The sequence below is a fragment of the Marmota monax genome, unplaced genomic scaffold (assembly GCF_021218885.2).
Source record: "Marmota monax isolate L192 unplaced genomic scaffold, Marmota_monax_Labrador192_F-V1.1 WCK01_AAM20220418_F8-fsc00005, whole genome shotgun sequence".
Taxonomy (NCBI): domain Eukaryota; kingdom Metazoa; phylum Chordata; class Mammalia; order Rodentia; family Sciuridae; genus Marmota; species Marmota monax.
The window spans coordinates 4276140-4297600 of NW_026692254.1; the positions used below are offsets into that span (position 1 = coordinate 4276140).

Consider the following 21461-nt stretch of genomic DNA (forward strand, 5'->3'; position numbering starts at 1 on the left):
AACCCAGGGCCTCACACATGCTAGGCGAGTGCTCTACTGTTGAGCCACAACCCCAGCCCCTATTTATTTATTTTTTAAGAATTAAAAAAAATAGATTTTATTTATTTATTTATTTATTTATTTTTATGCGATTCTGAGGATTAAACCCAGTGCCTCACACATGCTTGACAAACACTCTATACTGAACCACAACCCCAGCCTCCTAGCCCTTCTTATTTTTTATTTTGAGATAGGATCTCACTAAGTTGTCCAGACTGGCCTTGAACTTGCAATCCTACTGCCTCAACTTCCCAAGTAGTTGGGAATATAGGCACATGTCACTGCACCCAGCTAGAATGTTGCTACTTGTTTAGTAGTCAGACTTCTGGCAATTTCAACTGGACACAGGCATATACAGGCCAATTAAAATAATCTCTACAAAATTTGCTGTCATCAGGCTGGGGTTGTGGCTCAGCGATAGAGCGTTTGCCTAGTGCAAGCGAGGCCCTGGGTTCCATGCTCAGCACCACATAAAAATAAATAAATAAAATAAAGGTATTTGTCAACTACAACTAAAGAATAAATATTAAAAAAAATTTGCTATCATAACATATATCATTCACCTATCTCTTTTCTCCTGGAGGAGGACCTATGTATTGGTTAGCATTCTAAACAATGAGTTTTTGGTTCCTCTGTAGGCCCTCCTTCACCTTGCTTTAGGACAGTTGAAATTGGGAGGTGGATAATGGGGTGAGTGTTTTAAGCAGCATTGTGACCTCAGCATAGCAGCCACACAGTAGTCACTGTCCACCCATCCATCAGTATGGGTTACTGCATTCCATAAGCAGTTTATATTAGTACTTGCCTGAAGAATTATCAGAGTGCTCTGAAACAGCCAGCACTGTGAGTTTTGGTTTGTTTTCCCACATAGGGACTCATCGCCAGAGACAGTTGACTCTGAGTCATTGAGGAAACAATAAAAAGGTCCATTAGAAACTATGGAGAGTTGGAGGTGATCATTAAATCATCTAGGTTAGCCTTTAAACAACATTCTCATGTGTTTGAGATTTTTTGTTGTTAAAGAGAAATGGGTGATTTTTTTGTTTTGTTTGTTTTTTTGGTATCAGGGATTGAACCCAAAGGCACTTTACCATTGAGCCATATCCCAGCCCTTTTTATATTTTATTTTGAGACAAATTTTACTAAGTTGTGGAGGCTGGCCTGGAATTTGTGATCCTCCTATACCAGCCTCCTGAGTTGCTAGGATTACTGATATGAGCCACCACACCCAGCAGAAATGGATGTTTTTGAAATGAGTTCAGCTAAAAAAATCTAAGCAAGTTGGCCTTGTGTGGGCTTCATGAATTAAGTATTTTTAAAGCAACACAAAACAGTATGTTCACTGGTTAGAAATACATAAATATCAGACATAGCTTTCCTATGTTCATATATGAATACATGACCAGTGAAACTCTTATAAAACCACTCATATCATATCATATAAAACCACAAGAATGGTATCCTAATTAGAATGTTATACTCCATGTATATATATGTCAAAATATACTCTACTGTCATATATATCTAAAAAGAACAAATTTTAAAAGTTAGAAAATAAAAATAAAACATGCACACACCAAAAAATATGTAAATAATTGTGACCATATATGGGATTGGAAAAGAATGTAGTTTGTTGGTAGAATTGTTATCTTCTAGGTATATAATTTTAAAGTTTGAAAAGTGAACTGAGAGAGTTGAAAATGCTGTATCATCTTCATGCAGCACCTACAGGCAGATTTTTTTTTAATTTTAATTAATTCAAGTGGCCCTGGAAAAGTTAGTAGGGGAGCAGTTGGATACTTTAATCCATGTGGGATTTTCTTTTGGTGGAATGACATTGCTATATTTGCCTGTTGTGAGAGCAGGATGGATCTTAGTGATTTTAACATTTATTCTGTTGTGAATTTATTTTAGACATCTCGGGAACTGAAGATTGCTGGTGCCATTGGTCCATGTGTATCTCTGAATGTGAAAGGACCGTGTGTGTCAGAAAATGTAAGGAAACTCCTCCATCACCCTCATCTGCCCTGGAGATAACTCATTAGATGAGTCTGAGCACAATGGTCTTGTATTGTCACCTATGGTGGGGGGAAAAGGGCTAACCCTCATTGATGGCAACTCTGAGAGATGGTGTTAGAGAGAAAGAAACTGACAGGTCACAGAGGTTAGAGTCTTGCTCAGAATTAGAGCTGACATGTAGAAGCTAGATCCCAGGTCCCCCTGACTCCATAACCCATGCATGAGTGACTGTTGAGGAGCCACAGGCTTCCCCTACAGTACAAGGCAACCATTCAGCAGAATCCTTCAGGGATTCTATATGCTTGCTGTCCTTAGAGTTGATATCTTTGCTTCACTCTCAGCTAATAATGGGCCTTCCTACAACAGAGACTGCCATGAATTGGTTAGGCAGCAGATGATACTGTTACATATACAGACATTATTTTGTCTAGTAATAATTTGTGAGTGTATGTAAACCAATTCAGTCATCACTTGAGAGAGTGGCTTTGCTGATGACCCACATCCTCTTATTATATATACTTCAGCTACCAAAAAGCAAAGCTTTTGGTCTGATGCAGCATGGTCCCAGGTGAGGATGACATAGTCATGTCCTTCCCTCATGGTCATCTTTAATGGGAGGGTGGACTGTAGAGCCAGTTGAGTTCAGGGCATCACTACCTCTCAGTAATTGTGTAGCCCTGGCAAAATACTCAGTTGCTCTGTAATTCAATATCTTTATCTGGCAAATGGGACAATAACAATGCCTACCTCACAGCCTTGTTAGGAGGAATAAATAAGGTAGATCAGGTAAAGCAGTTGGGACAGAGCCTGACATACTGGAGGCCTACTTGAGATGTTCTGTTTCACAGTATCATCTTTGTCTTCATCAGAACAAACATTCACAAGTTACTACACAGATTAAACTTTTGTCAAGCTTGGCAGAGGAAAGACAGTTTGAGTGAACATTCCTGTAGTTCCCTGGGTGGGGCAGATTGCTGCCCAAAAGCCCATCTGAAGAGTTACTCATTAACCCCGAGTGCCAAAGGACTTGTATTCCTATTTTCTGGCAGGGCTTTGGAAAGGCTGCCTATACCAGAGTATTTTCCATAGACTTAAAATATGACTGGCGAAGTCTTTGAGAAGTAGGTTAAGAAGACATTTTTATGAAGTAGTACAATTAGCTGTTCCAATAGAGTTCAGCCCTGAAAGTTTTGATTGGCGGTGCAGATACAAAGAAAAAGATCTAATTTTCAAGCATACAGAGAAGTTTTAAGGAAGAATTTCTGTTCAGCATTGTCAGTTGTTAACAGTTTGCCATAATTTTGCTGTGTCCTCTTTTCTTGCCACATTTGCCTTATCTTTTTGATTAGCGTTTCCTTGACATAGTAGCTTCACCAACCTTTTTTTTTTTTTTTTTTTTTTTTAAATAACATTGGGGATTAAACCTAGGGACACTCTATCCTTGTGCTACACATCTACCCCTTTTAAAAAGTTTTTATTTTGAGGCAGAGTTTTGCTAAGTTTCTGAGGCTGGCCTCAAATTTGGGATTGTTTTTTTCTGAGCCTCCTCAATTGTGGGATTACAGGCATGCACCACTGTGCCCAGCTATACTTAGTGTTTAAAAAAATCTAGAATAGTCTTCATCTTTTTGTTCATTTGTGTATATTCTTTGCCTTTTTTTTTTTTTTAAAACATGAGATTGATTTATTGAAGTGATAGTGCCGGGGTCTTCTCTAATAGGATGTCTCACATTCTTGATATGTCTGATGGTTTCCTTGAAGGAGTAAGTATCTGTGTTGTTTCTTTTCTCTGTATTTCTTGAGAAGCAAAAGTTTTTAAAGGTGTGATTAAATTCAGTTTGCAAACAGCTTAATGGTTTTAGCTGTTGATTATCTTCACTTGAATCAAATTATTTCACTAGAAATTATAAAATGATGGTTTTCTAATTCTATTTTTGTACTTTTTCCAATAAAGTCATTTAAATGCTTAAGTAAGGCATTTGTATTTTAGAGAGAAATTGTTATTCTGGGGCACTGGAGAGTTGTACCATTGCTGAGTCCTGTGCCTAGAGAAGGAGCTAGTGAAGAAAGAAGGGAAGACCCATAAGCTCCTTCTTGGCCATTTTTGCTGGGTTTTGCCCTTCACCTTCCAGTGGATGTGAAATCCCTGCTTCTTTTAGAGAATACCTTTAAAGTGGAAGCTGAACACCCAAAATCTGTCCATCTCACAGTCTTGCATAAGAGGTGCTGACAAAACAGAGTGCCCTCCCTGCTCTCTATCTTAGAACTGCTGTGCAATTTCACTTAAGAATCTTTCCTCTCCACTCAAACTGTCACCTCCCTGAAATCGCTGGTTCTGTGGCCAGGTATGGAGGGCCCTGGCATGGCTCCACACCAGACAGATGTCAGTTGTACACTCAGCTGACAGTGTGCAGTGTGGGTGGAGTCGAGTAACATAGATGACTCTATTAATGTCTAAGCATGGTACTTTCTAAGCACAGCATTCTGCATCCAGATAAGGTGTGGTGCCAGCTCCTCTATGATGATAGAATGTATATTTCAGGGTCTGGTAATTTCATTTGATGTTTCTAGGTGTTTTTTTATATTTGTGTTGTTTTCTTGTAGATATTTTTATTAAAACAATGTCAAATTCATGTTTAAGTGAACCTCATATTTATCACCGGCAGCCATTCAACGAATCAGTAAAAAGCAGCCTTCACACCATTATGATTTCCTTTGTTTCCTCACTGACAATTTATATATAGCTTTTGCCAAAAAAAAAAAAAGTATTTTACAGCTAAAGTTCTGCCACTAATATTGATGGTTGTCAGAAGTATATAGAACTGTCAAAAAAAGCCAGGTGCAGTGGTGCAATCCTGTAATTTCAGCTGCTTGGAAGACTAAGGTGGAAGGATCATGAGTTTACTAAAGTGAGGTGCTAAGCAACTCAGTGAGACCCTGTCTCTAAAAAAATGCAAAATAAGGCTGGGGATGTGGTAGAGTGGTCAAGTGCCCCTGAGTTCAATCCCTGGTACCAAAAAAAAAAAAAAAAAAAAAAAATTGTTTTTTTTTTTCAAAAATAAGTAGATAATTCTAATATATGTGATGTAATGAAATTGTTTAGAGTGCCAATCTAAAAATCTTAAAAGCTTTAAAAATTTTAAAGTGCTTTGAAAATAAATGTTAAGGATTTTTCTGGTCTATAATATAAATTTTTACCTCAGAGTTCATGTTCTAAGTGTCCTGATCTGTTCATCAGCATTTTTCTTTAACAGTTAACCATAGAGTTGGGTTTTTGTGTTTTAAATTCTTCTCATCTGTAGGAGCTTGGTGTTGGTGGCACGAGTCAGTGGAAAATCTGTGGTCTGGATCCTACATCTACGCTTGGCATCTACTTTGAAGTTGTCAATCAGGTGGGTTGGATACAAGCCACTATTCCTTGATTACTTTCTCCATAAACAAGTACTGCCTTTATATTGTTTTAGGCCTGATGCTAGTATGGTATAATCTTTTAATTTTCTATCCAGGGCTTAGTCAGATTCAGACAGCAAGTTAATTTTATCACTCTATTGTTGAACTGATAGGTCATTTTACCAGCCATTACTCTTCATTGTAATGTTAGAGAATTTCTCCAATATTTTATTAAGAAAAATTGCAAACATGGAGAAATTGAAAAAAAATTTATAGTGAATACCCACATATCTACCAGGTAGATCTGTAATTAAGATTTTACTATAGTTGCTTTGTTGTATGTATATCTATCTTATTTTTTATGCATTTCAGAGCAACTTACAATCATAGTTGTATCTCTTCCTAAACATTTCAGCATATATATTGATAACTGGGATTCAATTTTGTTTTGTTTTTTCCCCCAGTGCTGGGAATTGAACCCAAGGCCTTGCATGCATGCTAAACATGTGCTCTACCCCTAAGCTATAGCCCCAGACCAAGGAGTAATGAATGTGGTTCTTCTTCTTTTTTTTTTTGAGGTAAAAGTTATGTACAGTGAAATGAATGTGCAGGTCCAAAATGTACTATTTAGAATGCATCAAGATCCTCACCATGTTAGCTGTCAATTGTAGAGGAGCACAGTGGACCCTGACTGAGTCATGCCTATGACAGTAACCAAGTGTGTGGCCTCTCAACTTGCAGCACAATGCCCCGATCCCCCAAGGAGGCAGAGGTGCCATCCAGTTTGTCACGCAGTATCAGCACTCCAGTACCCAGAAGCGCATCCGTGTGACCACCATTGCCCGAAAGTGAGCCACCCTGTTTTTTTTCTGTTGAATCACTGGTTAATGGTTTTTCTGTGAATAGATAGTTTAGCATTTATGAGTTTTTCTTTCTGATTCCATTGAATGGTTCAGAAGAAGAGGATTCATTCTTGGCTAGCCCTTTTGGGTCTTTGAGCACTTGCCTAGGGTAATCAGTTTTCAGTAAGAATGTAGTTCATTGGAAATTATCTAATATGATTTTGTTTATTAGCTAAGTCATAAATACATACTTCTTATTAAAGATTTAAGCAGAATATAAGTGTATTTATGTGGTTCCATATCCATAGATTCAGCCAACCTCAATGGGAAATATTTTTAAAAAATCTGTACTGAACATGTACAGACTTTTTTCTTATCATTCCCTAAACAATGCAGTATCAACAACTATTTACATACCATTTTTATTGTGTTACATATTATAAGTAATCTAAAAATGATTTAAAGTATGCCAGGCACGGTGGCACATGCTTATAATCCCAGTGTCTTGAGAGGCTGAGGCAGGAGGACCACAAGTTCAAAGGCCAGCCTCAGCAACTTAGCAAGACCCTAAGCAAGTTGCAAACCTATCTCAAAATAAAAAATAAAAGGGCTGGAGATGTGGCTCAGTGGTTAAGCACCTCTGGGTTCAATCCCTGGTAGTAATAGTAGTAGTAATAATAGTAGTAGTAATAATACTAATAATAAATGGAAGAATGTACATAAATTATTGCAATTTTATATAAGAAACTTGAGCATCCATGAATTTTGATAAATGAGGGGGAGCTTAGTACCATTCTCCAATGGATCCAAGAGATGACTATATGTTTGTGGGTCTTTCCACTTATTTTCCCCAGAGGTGCTGTTACTGGTTTAACTTCACAATCCCATTTCTGTGAAATTATATATCATATATGTTTGTATGTATTTGCAGGCCTATCTCTGACTTATTTTAATGGTTACATGGTTTGGATAGGATACATCACTCCTCAATTTTTTTTTTCAGGAGTGGGTACCAGGGATTGAACTCAGGGGCACTCGACCACTGAGCCACATCCCCAATCCTATGTTATATTTTATTTAGAGATAGGGTCTCACTGAGTTGCTTTAGCGCCTTACTTTTGCTGAGGCTGGCTTTGAACTCGTGATCCTTCTGCCTTAGCACCCTGAGCTGCTGGGATTATTAGTGTACGCCACCATGAGTTGGGTGCTCATCATTCCTCTATTAAAAAGACATTTCAAGTCCTGCCTTCTCACAGTGATGCATTTATATTTTTAGGTCTTTGCACACACAGGTATTTCTTTCCAGCCCTTCAGACAATAAAATTTTGGATATTTCAGAACTATTCTCTTAAGTGGCCAATTTGTGTTCTCCCCAGTAGTCTAAGAAGAATGCCCTGTTGCCTCATTTATAATGGATATTATCAATTTTAAAAAATATGTAATTTTAGTTGTAGATAGAAACAGTTTATTTTATTTTTTTATTTTTTTATGTGGTGCTGCGGATCGAACCCAGTGCCTCATGTGTACTAGGCAGGTGCTCTACCACTGAGCCACAACCCCAGCCCCGATATTACTATTTTTAAAAATATTTTTCAGTTGTTGGACACAATATCTTTATTTTTATTTATTTATTTATCTAATGTAGTGCTAAGGATTGAATCCAGGGTCTCATGCATGAAAGACAAGCACTCTACCACTGAGCTACAACCCCAGCCTGATATTACCAATTTTTAACATGCAAATATAAAGCAATAACCTACTTTCTTCCCCCACCCCATTATCAATGAGTTAAATGCTTCTTTTTTCTATAATTTTTCTTTTGATTTATAGCCTTCAGAGGTCACATGAAGGTTATTGAGAATATGTTAAACTCCAGTGATATCTTAGTGAAAGTGCAGTTCAAATCTCTGTTGTCTTAGATGAAGATACAGGATCGTGTTTATCCAAATGGAGATCTGACCTTCTGATCATTCCTGAATGTATGTGTGGCACTAACTCTGAAATTGTCAGTTGGGCAGATGCACAGAGTCAGCTCAGGCACATAGAAGCTGCATTTGACCAGGAGGCTGCAGCAGTTTTGATGGCACGGCTTGGAGTGTTCCGGGCAGAATCAGAGGAGGGGCCCGATGTGCTCCGATGGTTGGACCGACAACTCATCCGACTGGTAAAGTGGGAATAATGGCATTAGATTCAGTCTTTTTCTCTGCTCCACTTTTGAGAAAATTGTCTTTTAACCCTATTATTTTATATAATTAATCAGCAAGAATTTATCAGTTACTTACTTTATGCCAAACACTTGATTATTTTGAGATTGATATGAAAGAAGTATTCACTGCACATTTCTCCCTCAAGACTGACACTGTAGTGGGACGAAACAACATGCACAGAACATTTGGAGAGTGATGCAAATCTGTGCATGTTAAGAGTTGAATTAGATAAGTCATTTTGTGAATGTTATGGTCCTGTATTTTCCAGATCTGGAAGGCGGTTTTTGGAAACAGGGACCTAAGCACACTGGGTTTAGGGAAATGCCTCATGTTGTTAGTCTGGGTCTAAGAGGAGGGAGATCACACAATAATAAAGGGAAGGTTTTATATGAAGAATTATTAAAACAGGGGAGTATGTTAAGGAGAGGTTAGCTACTAAGAAGCAAAGAGAACTGGCAAATATAAGGCACAGACATGACTTCTAGTGCTGAGGTAGAGCACCCTCTCCCCCGCCAAGGCTGGTCCAGATTGTGGCTGTGGTTCAATGACTCTTTTATAGCAGAGAACTTGCCATGGTGCTGTGTCAGAGGGACTTGCTAGAAACAGTCTAGAATTTGACAAAATTTATCATCCGGGTACTAGAGAAGGCTATTCACAGAGAAGTATCTCAGCAGAGGTACATGGGATGCTGGAGTATCTACTGGCTATGTGTACTCTAGGATCTCAGCACTGGAAAGGCCACAGAGATATAGGGATCTGGTGCTAAGGCAGCTGCCACATGACCACACTGGTACTCAGCAAGTAACACTTTGACTCCTCATCCTCTTCTGGCAAAGCTGATGAACATCATGCCAACTGGCAAAGTAGTTAAAGGGCCCATATTCATTTCACAGCAGGCAGAAGGAGTAAATTTGGAGCCACAAGGCAGTTAATTGATAATTGGCCTACTACATATTCTTACTTTCTCAGAGATTCACAGCATATATTTGTGATTTAAAGCTTAGGGAAGAAACCTATTTAATTTTGTTTAGTCCTCTATTCGCCCTTGCCATCTCATGGAATCATTTATCAGGGAGTATTAATACTTCAAACAAAACTTGAAAATTGTTCCTCTAGATTTCAAAGGGAGGATAGATGATCAGACAGCCCAAGGGGTTGGCAAAGGCTACATGTGGGAATTGAGCCTTGAATCAAATCTTTTTATAAAGAGTAGGATAATAGGAGAGAAGGCAAGACATGGCAGGTGGATCCAGTCTGTGGGAGGTAGCTGTACCTTTCAGCTTATGCTGGAGACATTGGAGAAACCACCGTCAAAGGAGGGTGAAGGTACACCGTGACTGCAGAAAACCAAGAACTAACCTCTGAGCAGTCCATTGTTAGGAGGAGAAAGAAACAAGGAGCCTATAAAGAAGACAGGGAAGACTTGTTGGAGAAACATAGGAAAGTGGTATTTTAGCAACTGAAAGAATATTTCAAGAAGTTTGGGAAACTGACTTATATCAGCTCAAGAAGATCAGAATTATGAGAAGACATGAAACTTATTAGAAAGAAGGTAATTGTTAGAGAAGGGGACAGCCTAGTTCTCTAGTGGCTGAGTTCCACCTAGTTCTCCTAGGCTGGTGGACAGCCTAGTTCTCTAGTGGCTGAGGAAGTATGTGATCAGAAATTAAGCCAGGAAGAGTAAACAATGTGGTTTTGAAACCTGTCATTGAAAGAAGGGAAAACTGAATTGTAGTATGAGAGAATGCCAGGGTGTGTCTGTAATTGCTGGTTTATAGTCTTCAGGGTTTTCACATGGAACAGGCACCTGAGAGAGCTCTTCTAGCCCCTTGGTGGTCAGATGCACCTTGGGCCAGCATTACTTGAGAGCTGGCTAGGCATTACAGAATCTCTAGCTCCTCCTGAAAAGAGCATTTTAACAAGAGCTCTGGTGATTTCTCTGCTCTTACTCTGAGAAGTGCTGGTCTAGAACACAAGAAAATGGCAGACGTAAGGTTGTAACATAGCTTATAGTATTGAAATTTTTTTTCAGGTGACACTAAGATTTTTCTCTTTTCTTTTTTTCTTTTTAAATTTTCTTTCTCTAGTGTCAGAAGTTTGGACAGTATAACAAAGAAGACCCCACTTCTTTTAGGTTATCAGATTCCTTTTCTCTATATCCTCAGGTAAGAAATATATATTTTTAGGGGATGGGGATGGAGCACAACGATAGAGCACTTTTCTGGCATGCACAGGGCCCTAGATTCCATCCCCAGCATTGCAAAAGAAAAAGAAAAAATAAATAAAAAATAATTCTAGAACAAAAAGTTATGATTGAAATAAATCTGTCATTGGGGTAAAGTGAAGACTTTTTATGTTTTGAGACTCAACTGTAGTAATAAAGGTTATTCTACTTTTATGAACCCTTTTCCTATCTATAAATGAGGAAATAGAACTTGTGCAGTGGGTGACTATGGGGTAGGGGTGACATGAACTGAGGCCAGTCAGGTATTAAATATCTAGCATGGTGTCAGGCACCTACAGCACTTTATAAATGTGAGCCTGCTGGCAGTGGGGAGCTTGGGACTTTCAGGAGCCTATGTCTGGAATGGCTGAGGCCTTGAGGTATTGTGGGAAGAGTCCTGGACAGGCCAGTCAGGGTGGAACTCTAACACTGGCCCTGCTGCTGCTGATCTTCGTTGAAATCAGAAACCACTGTGGGTTTTTGTTTCCTCATCTTTAGAAGGGAGGAGGTAATCTGGAGAACTGGTTTGCAATCTCTTTAAAGCCCGAGGACTTTCCCTCAAAGGCCAGTGTGTAAAGCAGACAGACTGGTGCTGCTCTGTCCTCATGTACCACCCACCGGCTGAGTCACATCAGAGCCTCTGACCCCAAAGCCCCAAAGATTCACTAAAAATCTGAAGAGCACAGTTTAGAAACCAGCAGTTCAGATGGTTTCTAAGATTCCTTATGTCAAGGCATTCTAGGATAGGGGTTGGTTGAGAGTCTAGTCTCTGGAGCCAAGTGACCTGGGTTATAGTCCAGCTCTGCCACTCAGATGTGAGGTGACATTGGGCAACTTGCTTACCCCTCTGTACCTCAGTTTCCTTACCTATAAACTAAGGATGGCAAGAGAACCCACATGGGCTTATTGGAAGGACTAAGTCATTCTTGGGGCTGGAGTTGTAGCTCAACAGTAGAGTGCTTGCCTCGTATGTGTGAGGTACCAGGTTTAATTCCCAACACCACATATAAGTAAGCAAATAAAATAAAGGTCCATCAACAACTAAAAAAAAATTTTTTTTTTAAACCATTTCTTTAAAAAAAAATAATTCTTTTCAAGTCCTTTGTGCCTGGTACATAAGATGCCTTAAATGTCAGCCAACATTATTTAGGAACCTATGGCTTAGCATATGGTGAGTTAGAAACTTAATACTTCTAAAGGCAGCTCCTTTTCATGTTCTAGCAACTCTTCAGAGTGAGCTAACCATCTGCTGTGCTCTCTCTAATTCTTAGGATAAAGAACATACATTTCCAATGTCATCTCTTGTGCCCTTCTCCCCTGTACTTAACCTCACTCCAACTAACCAGTCTATCCTGAGCTCTCATCTACCATTCCTGTACATGGACTCCCCTTCTCCATCCCTCCTCATACCCGACTCTGGTCTCCTCATGCGTGTCTTGCAAGGTATATCCTCAGGCCTTATAGCTTTGGGAAGTCTCTTGCTGGACTCCCTTCCCCAAGCCCATTTTCTTGTACCCTGGCTCATAATTCAAAAGCTCCATTTGTGTCTTCCTCACTGGATTTAATTTCTTTGAGAGAAAATTACATCACAACCCAGGAACTCTGGGAAAAAAACGATGCTTTGCTCTCCCATTTTATATGGAAGCTTTGAAATATCCAGAAATGCTTAAAAAAAAGGGGTGGGGAAGAACAAGACAATAAACTTCCTTGCCGGGCCTGATGGTACACATCCGTAGTCCCAGTGGTGTGGGAGGTTGAGGCAGGAGGATCACAAATTTGAAGCCAGCCTCAGCAATTTATCAAGGCCCTCAGCAATTTAGTGAGACCCTGTCTCAAAATAAAAAGGGCTGGAAATATGGCTCAGTGGTTAAAAGGCCCTGAGTTTAATCTCTGGTACCAAACATAAATAAACAAATAAATGAAATTTTCTAACTGGGGGCAGTGGTGCACACCTATAATCCCAAGTGGCTCAGGAGGCTGAGGCAGGAGGATCACACGTTCAAAGCCAGCCTCAGCAACTTAGTGAGATCATCTGGAGATAAAAAATAAAAAGGGCTGGGGATATGGCTCTATGATTAAGTGCCCAAAGGGTTTAATACCTAGTACCAAAACAAAACAAACAACAACAACAAAAAACCTTTCTTAAAAATTTTTAATCATGGTAAAAAACACATAACAGAATGTACCCTCTTATGTTTTAAGAGTACAATGTGTAATATTAAGTACCTTAACATTGTTGTGCAGCAGATCTCTAGAATTTCTCATCTTGAAAAACTAAAACTCTACACCTGTTAAACAACTCCTCCTTTCCCTTTCCCTTATCCCCTGGTGTCACCTGCTTCTTTCTTTGTGAACCCAGAGGCCTTCTATTTGAATCTGGGTTCTCCTGTTTCACAAACCTTAGGTGGATCCACTTTGTGTATCCAAGGTTATAACTATGTACATTCGACTTTTTTTTTCCTTGGTAAATGCAGTTCATGTTCCATCTTAGAAGATCTCCATTTCTTCAAGTGTTTAACAACAGTCCTGATGAGTCATCCTACTATAGACACCACTTTGCCAGGCAGGATCTGACCCAGTCCCTCATCATGATCCAGCCCATTCTCTACTCCTACTCATTCCACGGGCCACCAGAGGTAAGGCTGGATGTGCAAGCTCTTCTTTATTTTTAGTGTAACGAAAGTATTTTTAAATTAAAATAAAAATCATAATAAAAATATTTTGTAGTAAACTTTGTAAGACTGTATAAAATGCTGTTTTTCATGTAGGCAACTCCATTTCCATCTCAACTACAGCTCAAATAGATTTGAGAGAAACATTGGATTCATTAAATAGATTTCTAGCACAAAACTGAGAAAGTTTAAAATGATTTCTGGTTTCTAGATCTCAAGATATCACTAAATTCTCTTCCCAATTGATAAAGGATTGTTTGGATCCTCTCTCTCTGTGAAGTTGAGACTTACAACCACCGAGTTAGAAACCAGAAAGTGGTGGAAAACATTTGTAAACAGCTTTCTTCACTGTTCAGCAAAGCTCTGGGTGTGGGATTAGAGTGGTTGCCATGTAGGGAAGAAGGAAGACCAATAACATATCTCCTTTTTTCCTTAGCCAGTTCTCTTGGATAGCAGCAGCATTCTGGCGGACAGAATTTTGCTGATGGATACTTTCTTCCAAATTGTCATTTATCTTGGTGAGGTAAGATGGTATTATTAGTTTCTTTCCTGACTTATTTTCGTTTTCTTGCTATTTATTTGGGGTTTTTTTTTTTTTTTTAATGGCATTTGAAACAAGAATTTGAGCTTAGAGCCTAGTGTAGTGGCACATGCCTGTAATATCAGTGACTTGGGAAGCTAAAGCAGGAGGATTGCAAGTTTGAGGTCAGCTTCAGCAACTTGGGGAGGACCTGTCTCAAAATAAAAAGGTTTGGGGATGTAGCTCATTGGTAAAGCACTCTTGTGTTTAATCTCTAGAAAGTGGCACCCCTTCCACTGCCACCTCCCCTCACCACACAAAATTGGTCTTAGAAAACACACAATTTAATATAATGAATATCATGACTTTATTCTAAATGAGACAAAATCTTTTTTCAGGTATGTGGGATACTTGTACATTTTGTGTGTTTAATATATTTGTTAGTAAATCTCAGGTATCTTTTAAATCACTGTAATTGATTACTTTGTGAAGTAAATTTTAGGCAAGACCAGTTTATTCTTTAGTAAACTTTTTATGCAAACTACTGTCCTTTCAGTGTTATATTAGAGTTATGTTTGGGGCTATACTTTTTCTTGGATGAAATAACATAAAAAAACATTACTCTGGATCTATGGATCCTTTAATTGGCTGTGTATGGCTTCCAGGGCAGTATCCATTTCTTAAAGCTTCAAGAGAAAGAAGTGGATTCCCAAGGGGAATGGTTCTTCTGAATTATTTATATCTTTATGGGAGAAAAATCCTTTTATTGAGTATCATATTCAGTAATGATGAATTTTCTCTTGTTCATTATTTACATTCAGTAAATTGCTTAGGCACTTGATTTGACTTCCTAGAGTCTCAATATTAGAAGTGATTTTGAATGTCTTGAGAAGATAATGTTTTAGAATTAACCTAGGAAATATTAGTTTTCTAATACTAGTCAATATTTTTTATCTTGAAATTTTTTTCAGCATGTTAACACCCACTCTGCCTGCCACTTGATCAGCTAACTGCTGTTACTAACAGTATAACCTCATTTGGCTTCAGCTCACCCCTTATAGATATTTAATGCAGTCCCCAGTCTTATTTATTCATATATTTGTTAAGCACCTTCTGTGTTCAAGTTAGGGCTTCTAAAGACAAAATCAATAATATTGTTTTTGTTCTCCCAAATCCCTAAGTCTACTGGTTTTGGGGGTTCTTATGAACTCTTGGACCCAAGTGAGCTTGTAGGCATTTCTTCCAGGTCACCAGTCAGTAAAAAAAATTAAGACTTGGGGAATGGTAATTGACAATTTTGAGAAGACCAGGAGAGCAGGCTGTGAAAGGAGCCATCTAAAGAGGGTCCTCTGGTGTCATATTTATAGTTCTGTTGCTAAAACTCATTGAACACTTGCTATATCTTTTCTCTTTTCCTCTCCATTTTTTTCTTTCTTTGTATCCCTAAAATAACAGGAGAAAGAACTCCAATTTACCTATAAGATACACAGATTAGTTAAGTATTTCTTGGGTTGGCTGTAGCTCAGTGGCAGAGCGCTTACCTAGCATGTGTAAAGCACTGGGTTTGATTCTTGGCATCACTTAAAAATAAAATGAAATAAAGGCATGCGGTACATGTGTAACTACAAAAAAGTTTAAATAAAAATAATAATAAGTATTTCTTGATTTCCTGTATATATAAGATATTTCTGAGGACTACAGAAAAGGGAATAAAGTACAAAGTATTTAGCTCCATAGGGAGACAAATAACCTATATTTTCCATAGTTTATTATATTGCCTTCTCTTCATTGCCTAATTAACACTGATACTTTCTTACAGCTTTTATCCCCCTGCCAAGAGTCTCCCAACTCAGGGCCCAGGAGGAGCAAGGGATGGGGATGGGTGAGACCCACCCAATCTATATGACAGAGGAAGGGTATAATGTGTGTATGCTGTTAGGAAAAGAGATGGGGACACAGATTCTTTGTAGGCAGCCAGCCTATGAAGAATGAAGAAATTACTGTTTAGACTGGGCTTTGTTAACTAGTTAGTTAGAAAGGAAAGACGAGGTGTAACTGGTGACTGGGAGAACTACATAGGTGGTGCCTTGTATGCACCCTGTTTACCAGCTCCTATTTCTCCTCCTCCTAGCCAGCTCTGCTTTACTTCCCTCAGAAACTTCTCATTTTTAACTCAAGACTTCACTGGGAACATGTTCTGGATGGTGGGAGTGGTAGCATGTCTGAACATTGATCAGGGCTGACATTATAATGTTTTCATACAGTTTTTGTTGTTTGTTTGCTTTTTTGTTTTTTAACATAGACCATAGCCCAGTGGCAGAAAGCTGGCTACCAAGACATGCCTGAGTACGAAAATTTCAAGCACCTTTTGCAGGCACCATTGGATGATGCTCAAGAAATTCTGCAAGCCCGCTTCCCAATGCCACGTTACATCAACACGGAGCATGGTGGTAGTCAAGTGAGTGAACCGAGTTTTAGCTCTAACGATCTGTCAGTTTTATGATCTGTTTTTATGGCTATAAAACCAGACACGGCTCTCCCTTTCCCTAGTCTCAGGGGAAATAGGATTACAATTCTTCCCCATTTTAGGCAGATTTAGCTGTCCTTGAGTACACACCTGCCATAGGAATTAAGTAATCCAGACTTTGGGGCTAGTACCAGAAGATCTCAGAAATGACTATCTCCCAAATTAACAAGTGAGTTACAACTCCAACAGAGAACATGTGGGATGTAGCCTTTGAATCACCTCTTTAAAAGCCCCCTGTTCCTGCTGGTGGGCAGAATCACAGCCTTTGGGCAGCAGTCCCCAGTGTTTCTCTTTGCTAGAAAAGCAATAAAACTTTCTTTTTCCTCAAAAACAAAAACAATAACAACAACAAAATAGTAATACTATTTTATGTGGTGACATAAATTGACATACAGGTAATCTTCCAACTATGACTACTTTTTAAAGGTATGTGCTGATATCAAAAGCATAGGATTACCAGTGTTTTTAGGATCCTTCATGAGTGGGGAACCATTGGGCTTAAGCTAAACAAATAGGTTCTCATACAATAAAAAATGTCTAATTTAACCAAAAAAATATTGAAAAAAATTTATCTTACTTTTTTCTATTACACTAATATTAATGTTACTTTTAAAAAAATCTTTAAATGGTATTTTTTGTTTGTTTTCATAGGCTCGATTTCTTCTGTCCAAAGTGAACCCTTCTCAGACACACAATAACCTATATGCTTGGGGACAGGTAAGAAATTGTCAGGTGTTTGTGGAATAGACCATGCTCCTTCTTAAAAACCATGTTTTAAAGTCAGAAAAATTCGCATCCTTTTATTTCAGAGACAGAATAACTTGGGTATTTTGCTAAGGGAAAAAACAAAGAAACCCTCAATTGATATAGTTGTGATGGGAGTGGGGAGCTGCCTATGTGGGTCTCCTTCCATAGTCCACAGTGTCCATGTGTCAGGGTCATCCAGGGCCAGAACACAGCACTGTGGCTCCAGCTGGCTTTCCCCATACACATGGCAGTCCTCTCCCAAAACCACAGGGCAACTCCTGCTCACCATTGGTTGGTTCTGCCTTCTCTTCACTTTTCATCCCTCTTCCTCCTTTGTCTAGTTTTCCCAGCATTTGTCTCTCACATATGACTTCTAAAATTCTATTTTCTTATAACCTTTTTAAAACTTATTTTTGATATAACTGTAAATTTATATGCAGTTGTAAAAAAAAAATACAGAGAGCTTCCATATACCTTTACTCATTTTTTCTCTGATGGTAAAATCCTGCAAACCAGTAATTCAGTGTCAGAGTAGGATATCAATACAGTCAAGATGTAAATTTCCATCACCACAGGATCTGTCATAACTGCCTTTTTATAGTCACACTCATTTCCCTCCTGCTTCCGTCTCTTCTTTAACACCTGGCAACTGCTAACCTGTTCACCATTTCTATAATTTTGTCACCAACAATGTTAAAAATATGAAGTCACGCAGCATGTAACCTTTTGAATTGGCTTTTTTCCCTAGCATAATTATCTAGAGGTTCATCCAAGTTGTTACATGTAACAGTTTGTTCCTTTTTACCTGCCAAATTTTAATTCACAGTAAGTATGAATGTGTCCCAGTTTATTTAGTCTTCATTCATGAAGGGCAGCTGCTAACACAGGTTTTTTTTGTTTTGTTTTGTTTTGTTTTTTGTAGTGCTGGGGGTTGAACCTAAGGCCTAATAAACTCTACCATGAAGCTGCATCCCCAGTCCTTTTTTATTTTGAGGGTCTTGCTAAGTAAAGTAGCCCAGGCTGGCCTTGAAATTATGATCCTTCTGCCTCAACCTCCTGAGCTGCAGTTACAAGTGTGTGCCACCATGCCTGGCCCAGATTTTTTTTTTTTTAACATAAATCTTTATTTATTTGAGAGTAATGCTCAGGAGTACATATATTAGGTCATATGGTGGTTACAGATTTAGTTTTTAAAGAAACTGCCAATTTTTTCCAGAGTACCTATATTATTTTATATCCCTACTAGCAATATATTAGTGATCCAGTCTCTCTGCATTCTTGCCAGTATTTAGTGTTATCATTATTTTTATTTTGGCTATTCTCATGGGTGTCCAATGACATATTATTGTGATTTTAATTTACATTTTCCTAATGACTAATGATATTGAACATCTTTTCATGTTCATTCAACAAAGGTAGGTTCTTTACTATCTATGTATCTTCTTCAAAGAAATCTCTTGTATTTTTTTCCCATAGCCACGTTGGACTATTTGCTTTTTTTCTCCCCTCCTCCACAATTCCCCCAGTATTGGGAATTGAACCCAGGACCCTGTATATGCTGGGCAAGTGCTCTACAACAGAGCTACATCCAAATCTTCTGATGTTTTCTATAGAAAATGTCCAAGGTTTGCAGCTGGGGATGTGGCTCAAGCGGTAGCGCACTCTCCTGGCATGCATGCGGCCCGGGTTCGATCCTCAGCACCACATACAAAGATGTTGTGTCCGCCGAGAACTAAAAAATAAATAAATAAATAAACATATCTCTCTCTCTCTTTAAAAAAAAAAAAAAAGAAAGAAAATGTCCAAGGTTTTAAGTTGTATTTAGTGGGAGGAATAGAAAAAAATTACATTATCAACTCCTATTTCCCAGAACTGGAAGTTCTCTTATAACATTTTGATCATGTTTACATTTTTCTAATTGTAATAGTACAGTTTCATTTTAGAAAATTTGAATATTTAGAAAAAACAAGTAAAATAAAATTACCTATAGTTAGTATTTCTAGCTTCTTTCTAGGTAATATAATTTTGTTTGTGTATATATATTCATATATATAAATATAATTTATAATTATATATTGTATCTACTATGTATATTATATATTGTATTTGTATTTGATTAATACAATTATACTTATATATAAAATATATGTATATTATCTGTCTTTACAAATCAAGTTTTCTATCCAGTTCTTTTCACAGTGTTAATTAAATCATAAGTTTTTTCCGATATTACAAATATCTATCTGTCAGTGGAGATGCTGACTTACTCATCTGTGATGAGCACACCATTCTCAAGCTCCTGTTGTAAGCAGAGCACTTAAGAGCAGGGCTCTAGCTATGCTGGCAGAGTAGTGGGGCACAAAGGAGAAGAGTATGTGGGCCTCAGGGAGCTCATATCTGGTGGGAACTCGAGCTCTCAGAATGGTGAGAGAGGGTAAAATAGAAAGGCTTATGCTCAAAACTGTGTCTTCAATGCGCAGAGGTTGTGGCCTAGTCTCAGTGAACCAGGGAAGGCTTTTGTGATGAAATTATGCTTCAGTTGAAAGTAGTTAGCAAGGCAGAGAATAGGAGTGATGTAGAACAAAGGGAAGACCTGTGAAAAGGTATTTTAAAACTTGTGAATTCTCACCGGCTTTTCAGGTATCTGTCAGTAAGCCTTTATCATTAAATTTCAGGAGACTGGAGCACCCATCCTCACTGATGATGTCAGCCTGCAGGTGTTCATGGATCATTTGAAGAAATTGGCTGTCTCCAGTGCCTGTTAAGCTAAAGATGTGACCAGAAAATTGAAGAAAACACTGTCAAATCATGGTCACAATTGTTTATAAATGCTTAATAACATTCCTTTCACTTTTCTAGCAGATTTTAACAAATAATCAAAGGAAGTTTTGTATGTAAGTCTTCAGATAATAATTTATTTGTATTCTTTATTTGTGTCCCTCTTCCTGTACCATGAAATTGTGAAGTCATAAATGTTTTGGTACTTGAAGATGTTTCTGTGCTTTTTGTATCCTAAATTTTGGGGGGTCTGTATAAAATCAGAGGTGATGTATTTTGGCAGCTTGTTCAAATGAAATCTTAAATGATCATAGAAGAAATAAATCTGGAGCCATTAGCTAAAATAATGCTAATTTTAACAAATTTGATTTCCTGAGGTCTCTGTGTGTGTGTGTGTGTGTGTGTGTGTTAACTCCCTTAAGACGTGTTTTCTGAACTTAATTCTTACTTACTGCCCAGATGTTGAGATCTATGGAAAGTATGAAATGTGTGAATTCTGTTGAGGCAGTGTGGAGGGGTGCTACCCTGATTCACAAGTAACTTCCATGTCAGGAGTCCAGCCCAGGTAGACATCAGGAATGACTAATGGGAAGCAGAGTATGATGGTGAACATCTATAAGCTCAGTGATGTAGGAGACTAAGACAGGAAAATCACAAGTTCCAGGCCAGCCTGGATAATTTAGGTGACCCCATATCAAAATAAATTTTTTTTTTAAATGTAGCTCAGTGGCAGAGTGCTTGCCAAGCATGCACAAGGTCCTGGGTTTAGTTCCCAGTAATGAGGGGGGAAAAAAGAAAGCATAAGTGGCTATAACAGTGAATACACAATCTTAGGTATCAAGTAAAATAACTTGAACAGGTACTGTTTTTTTAATCAAAGTAATACATATGTATGGTCAAAACACTTTATCCTAAAGAACTTATAACAAGTAACAATTTCCTTCACTCCCTAAACCTAAACCTACTCTTCTGACAATTTCAGACCTTCTCTTTGCTTATATTTTTTTTGTTGGTATATTTATGTTTAGCAGGTTATCTTTCCTATTTTCATAGAATGAGAGTATTAAGACCTTTGTCTCTACCCTCCAGTTTTGGTTAGCTATACCTTTATTTTTATATTATCAAGATTGATAAAATCTGTATTTTGGCCTATAACCATAATTTTGGTTTTGTCTCTAAGTTGATTGTGAAAGCTAATAAAGAACATTTACACAGTGTGATGATGTAAATATTGTTCATGTCCAATTGAGGGGGTGGTAATACATTTTTTTCTCCAGAGGGTTGTTGTCCCAGTCAGTCCCCATGCCACTAAAAGAAACATTCCAAATGATAAAATCATAGGCACTTGTGTGTTCATCATGCCACATGCTGGCTTGATTTTCTTTTGGTTTATGATTTCCTAGACTTGTTTCCCTTGGAATTTCTCATTTTGGATTGCTTTTTGAGAGTTTTTTTTTTTCCTTATCTGATTACTGAAAAATTCTAGCTAACTCTAT

The 21461-nt window shown here is 38.1% G+C and overlaps 1 protein-coding gene across 2 annotated transcripts in view; it reads left to right on the forward strand.

Moving 5' to 3' along the window:
• The window catches only part of Sec23b (SEC23 homolog B, COPII coat complex component), a 39253-nt gene extending 18071 nt beyond the window's left edge, over window positions 1–21182 (forward strand). For both annotated transcript variants that reach the window (XM_046434833.2, XM_046434821.2), the window contains exons 11-20: window positions 1954–2034; window positions 5361–5450; window positions 6190–6296; window positions 8301–8454; window positions 10585–10662; window positions 13196–13357; window positions 13830–13916; window positions 16216–16371; window positions 17092–17157; window positions 19863–21182. In XM_046434833.2, the coding sequence (XP_046290789.1) occupies window positions 1954–2034; window positions 5361–5450; window positions 6190–6296; window positions 8301–8454; window positions 10585–10662; window positions 13196–13357; window positions 13830–13916; window positions 16216–16371; window positions 17092–17157; window positions 19863–19952 (1071 nt within the window). In that variant the 3' untranslated portion in view covers window positions 19953–21182. The remainder of the gene's footprint in view (window positions 1–1953; window positions 2035–5360; window positions 5451–6189; window positions 6297–8300; window positions 8455–10584; window positions 10663–13195; window positions 13358–13829; window positions 13917–16215; window positions 16372–17091; window positions 17158–19862) is intronic.
• The last annotated feature ends 279 nt before the right edge of the window (window positions 21183–21461 follow it).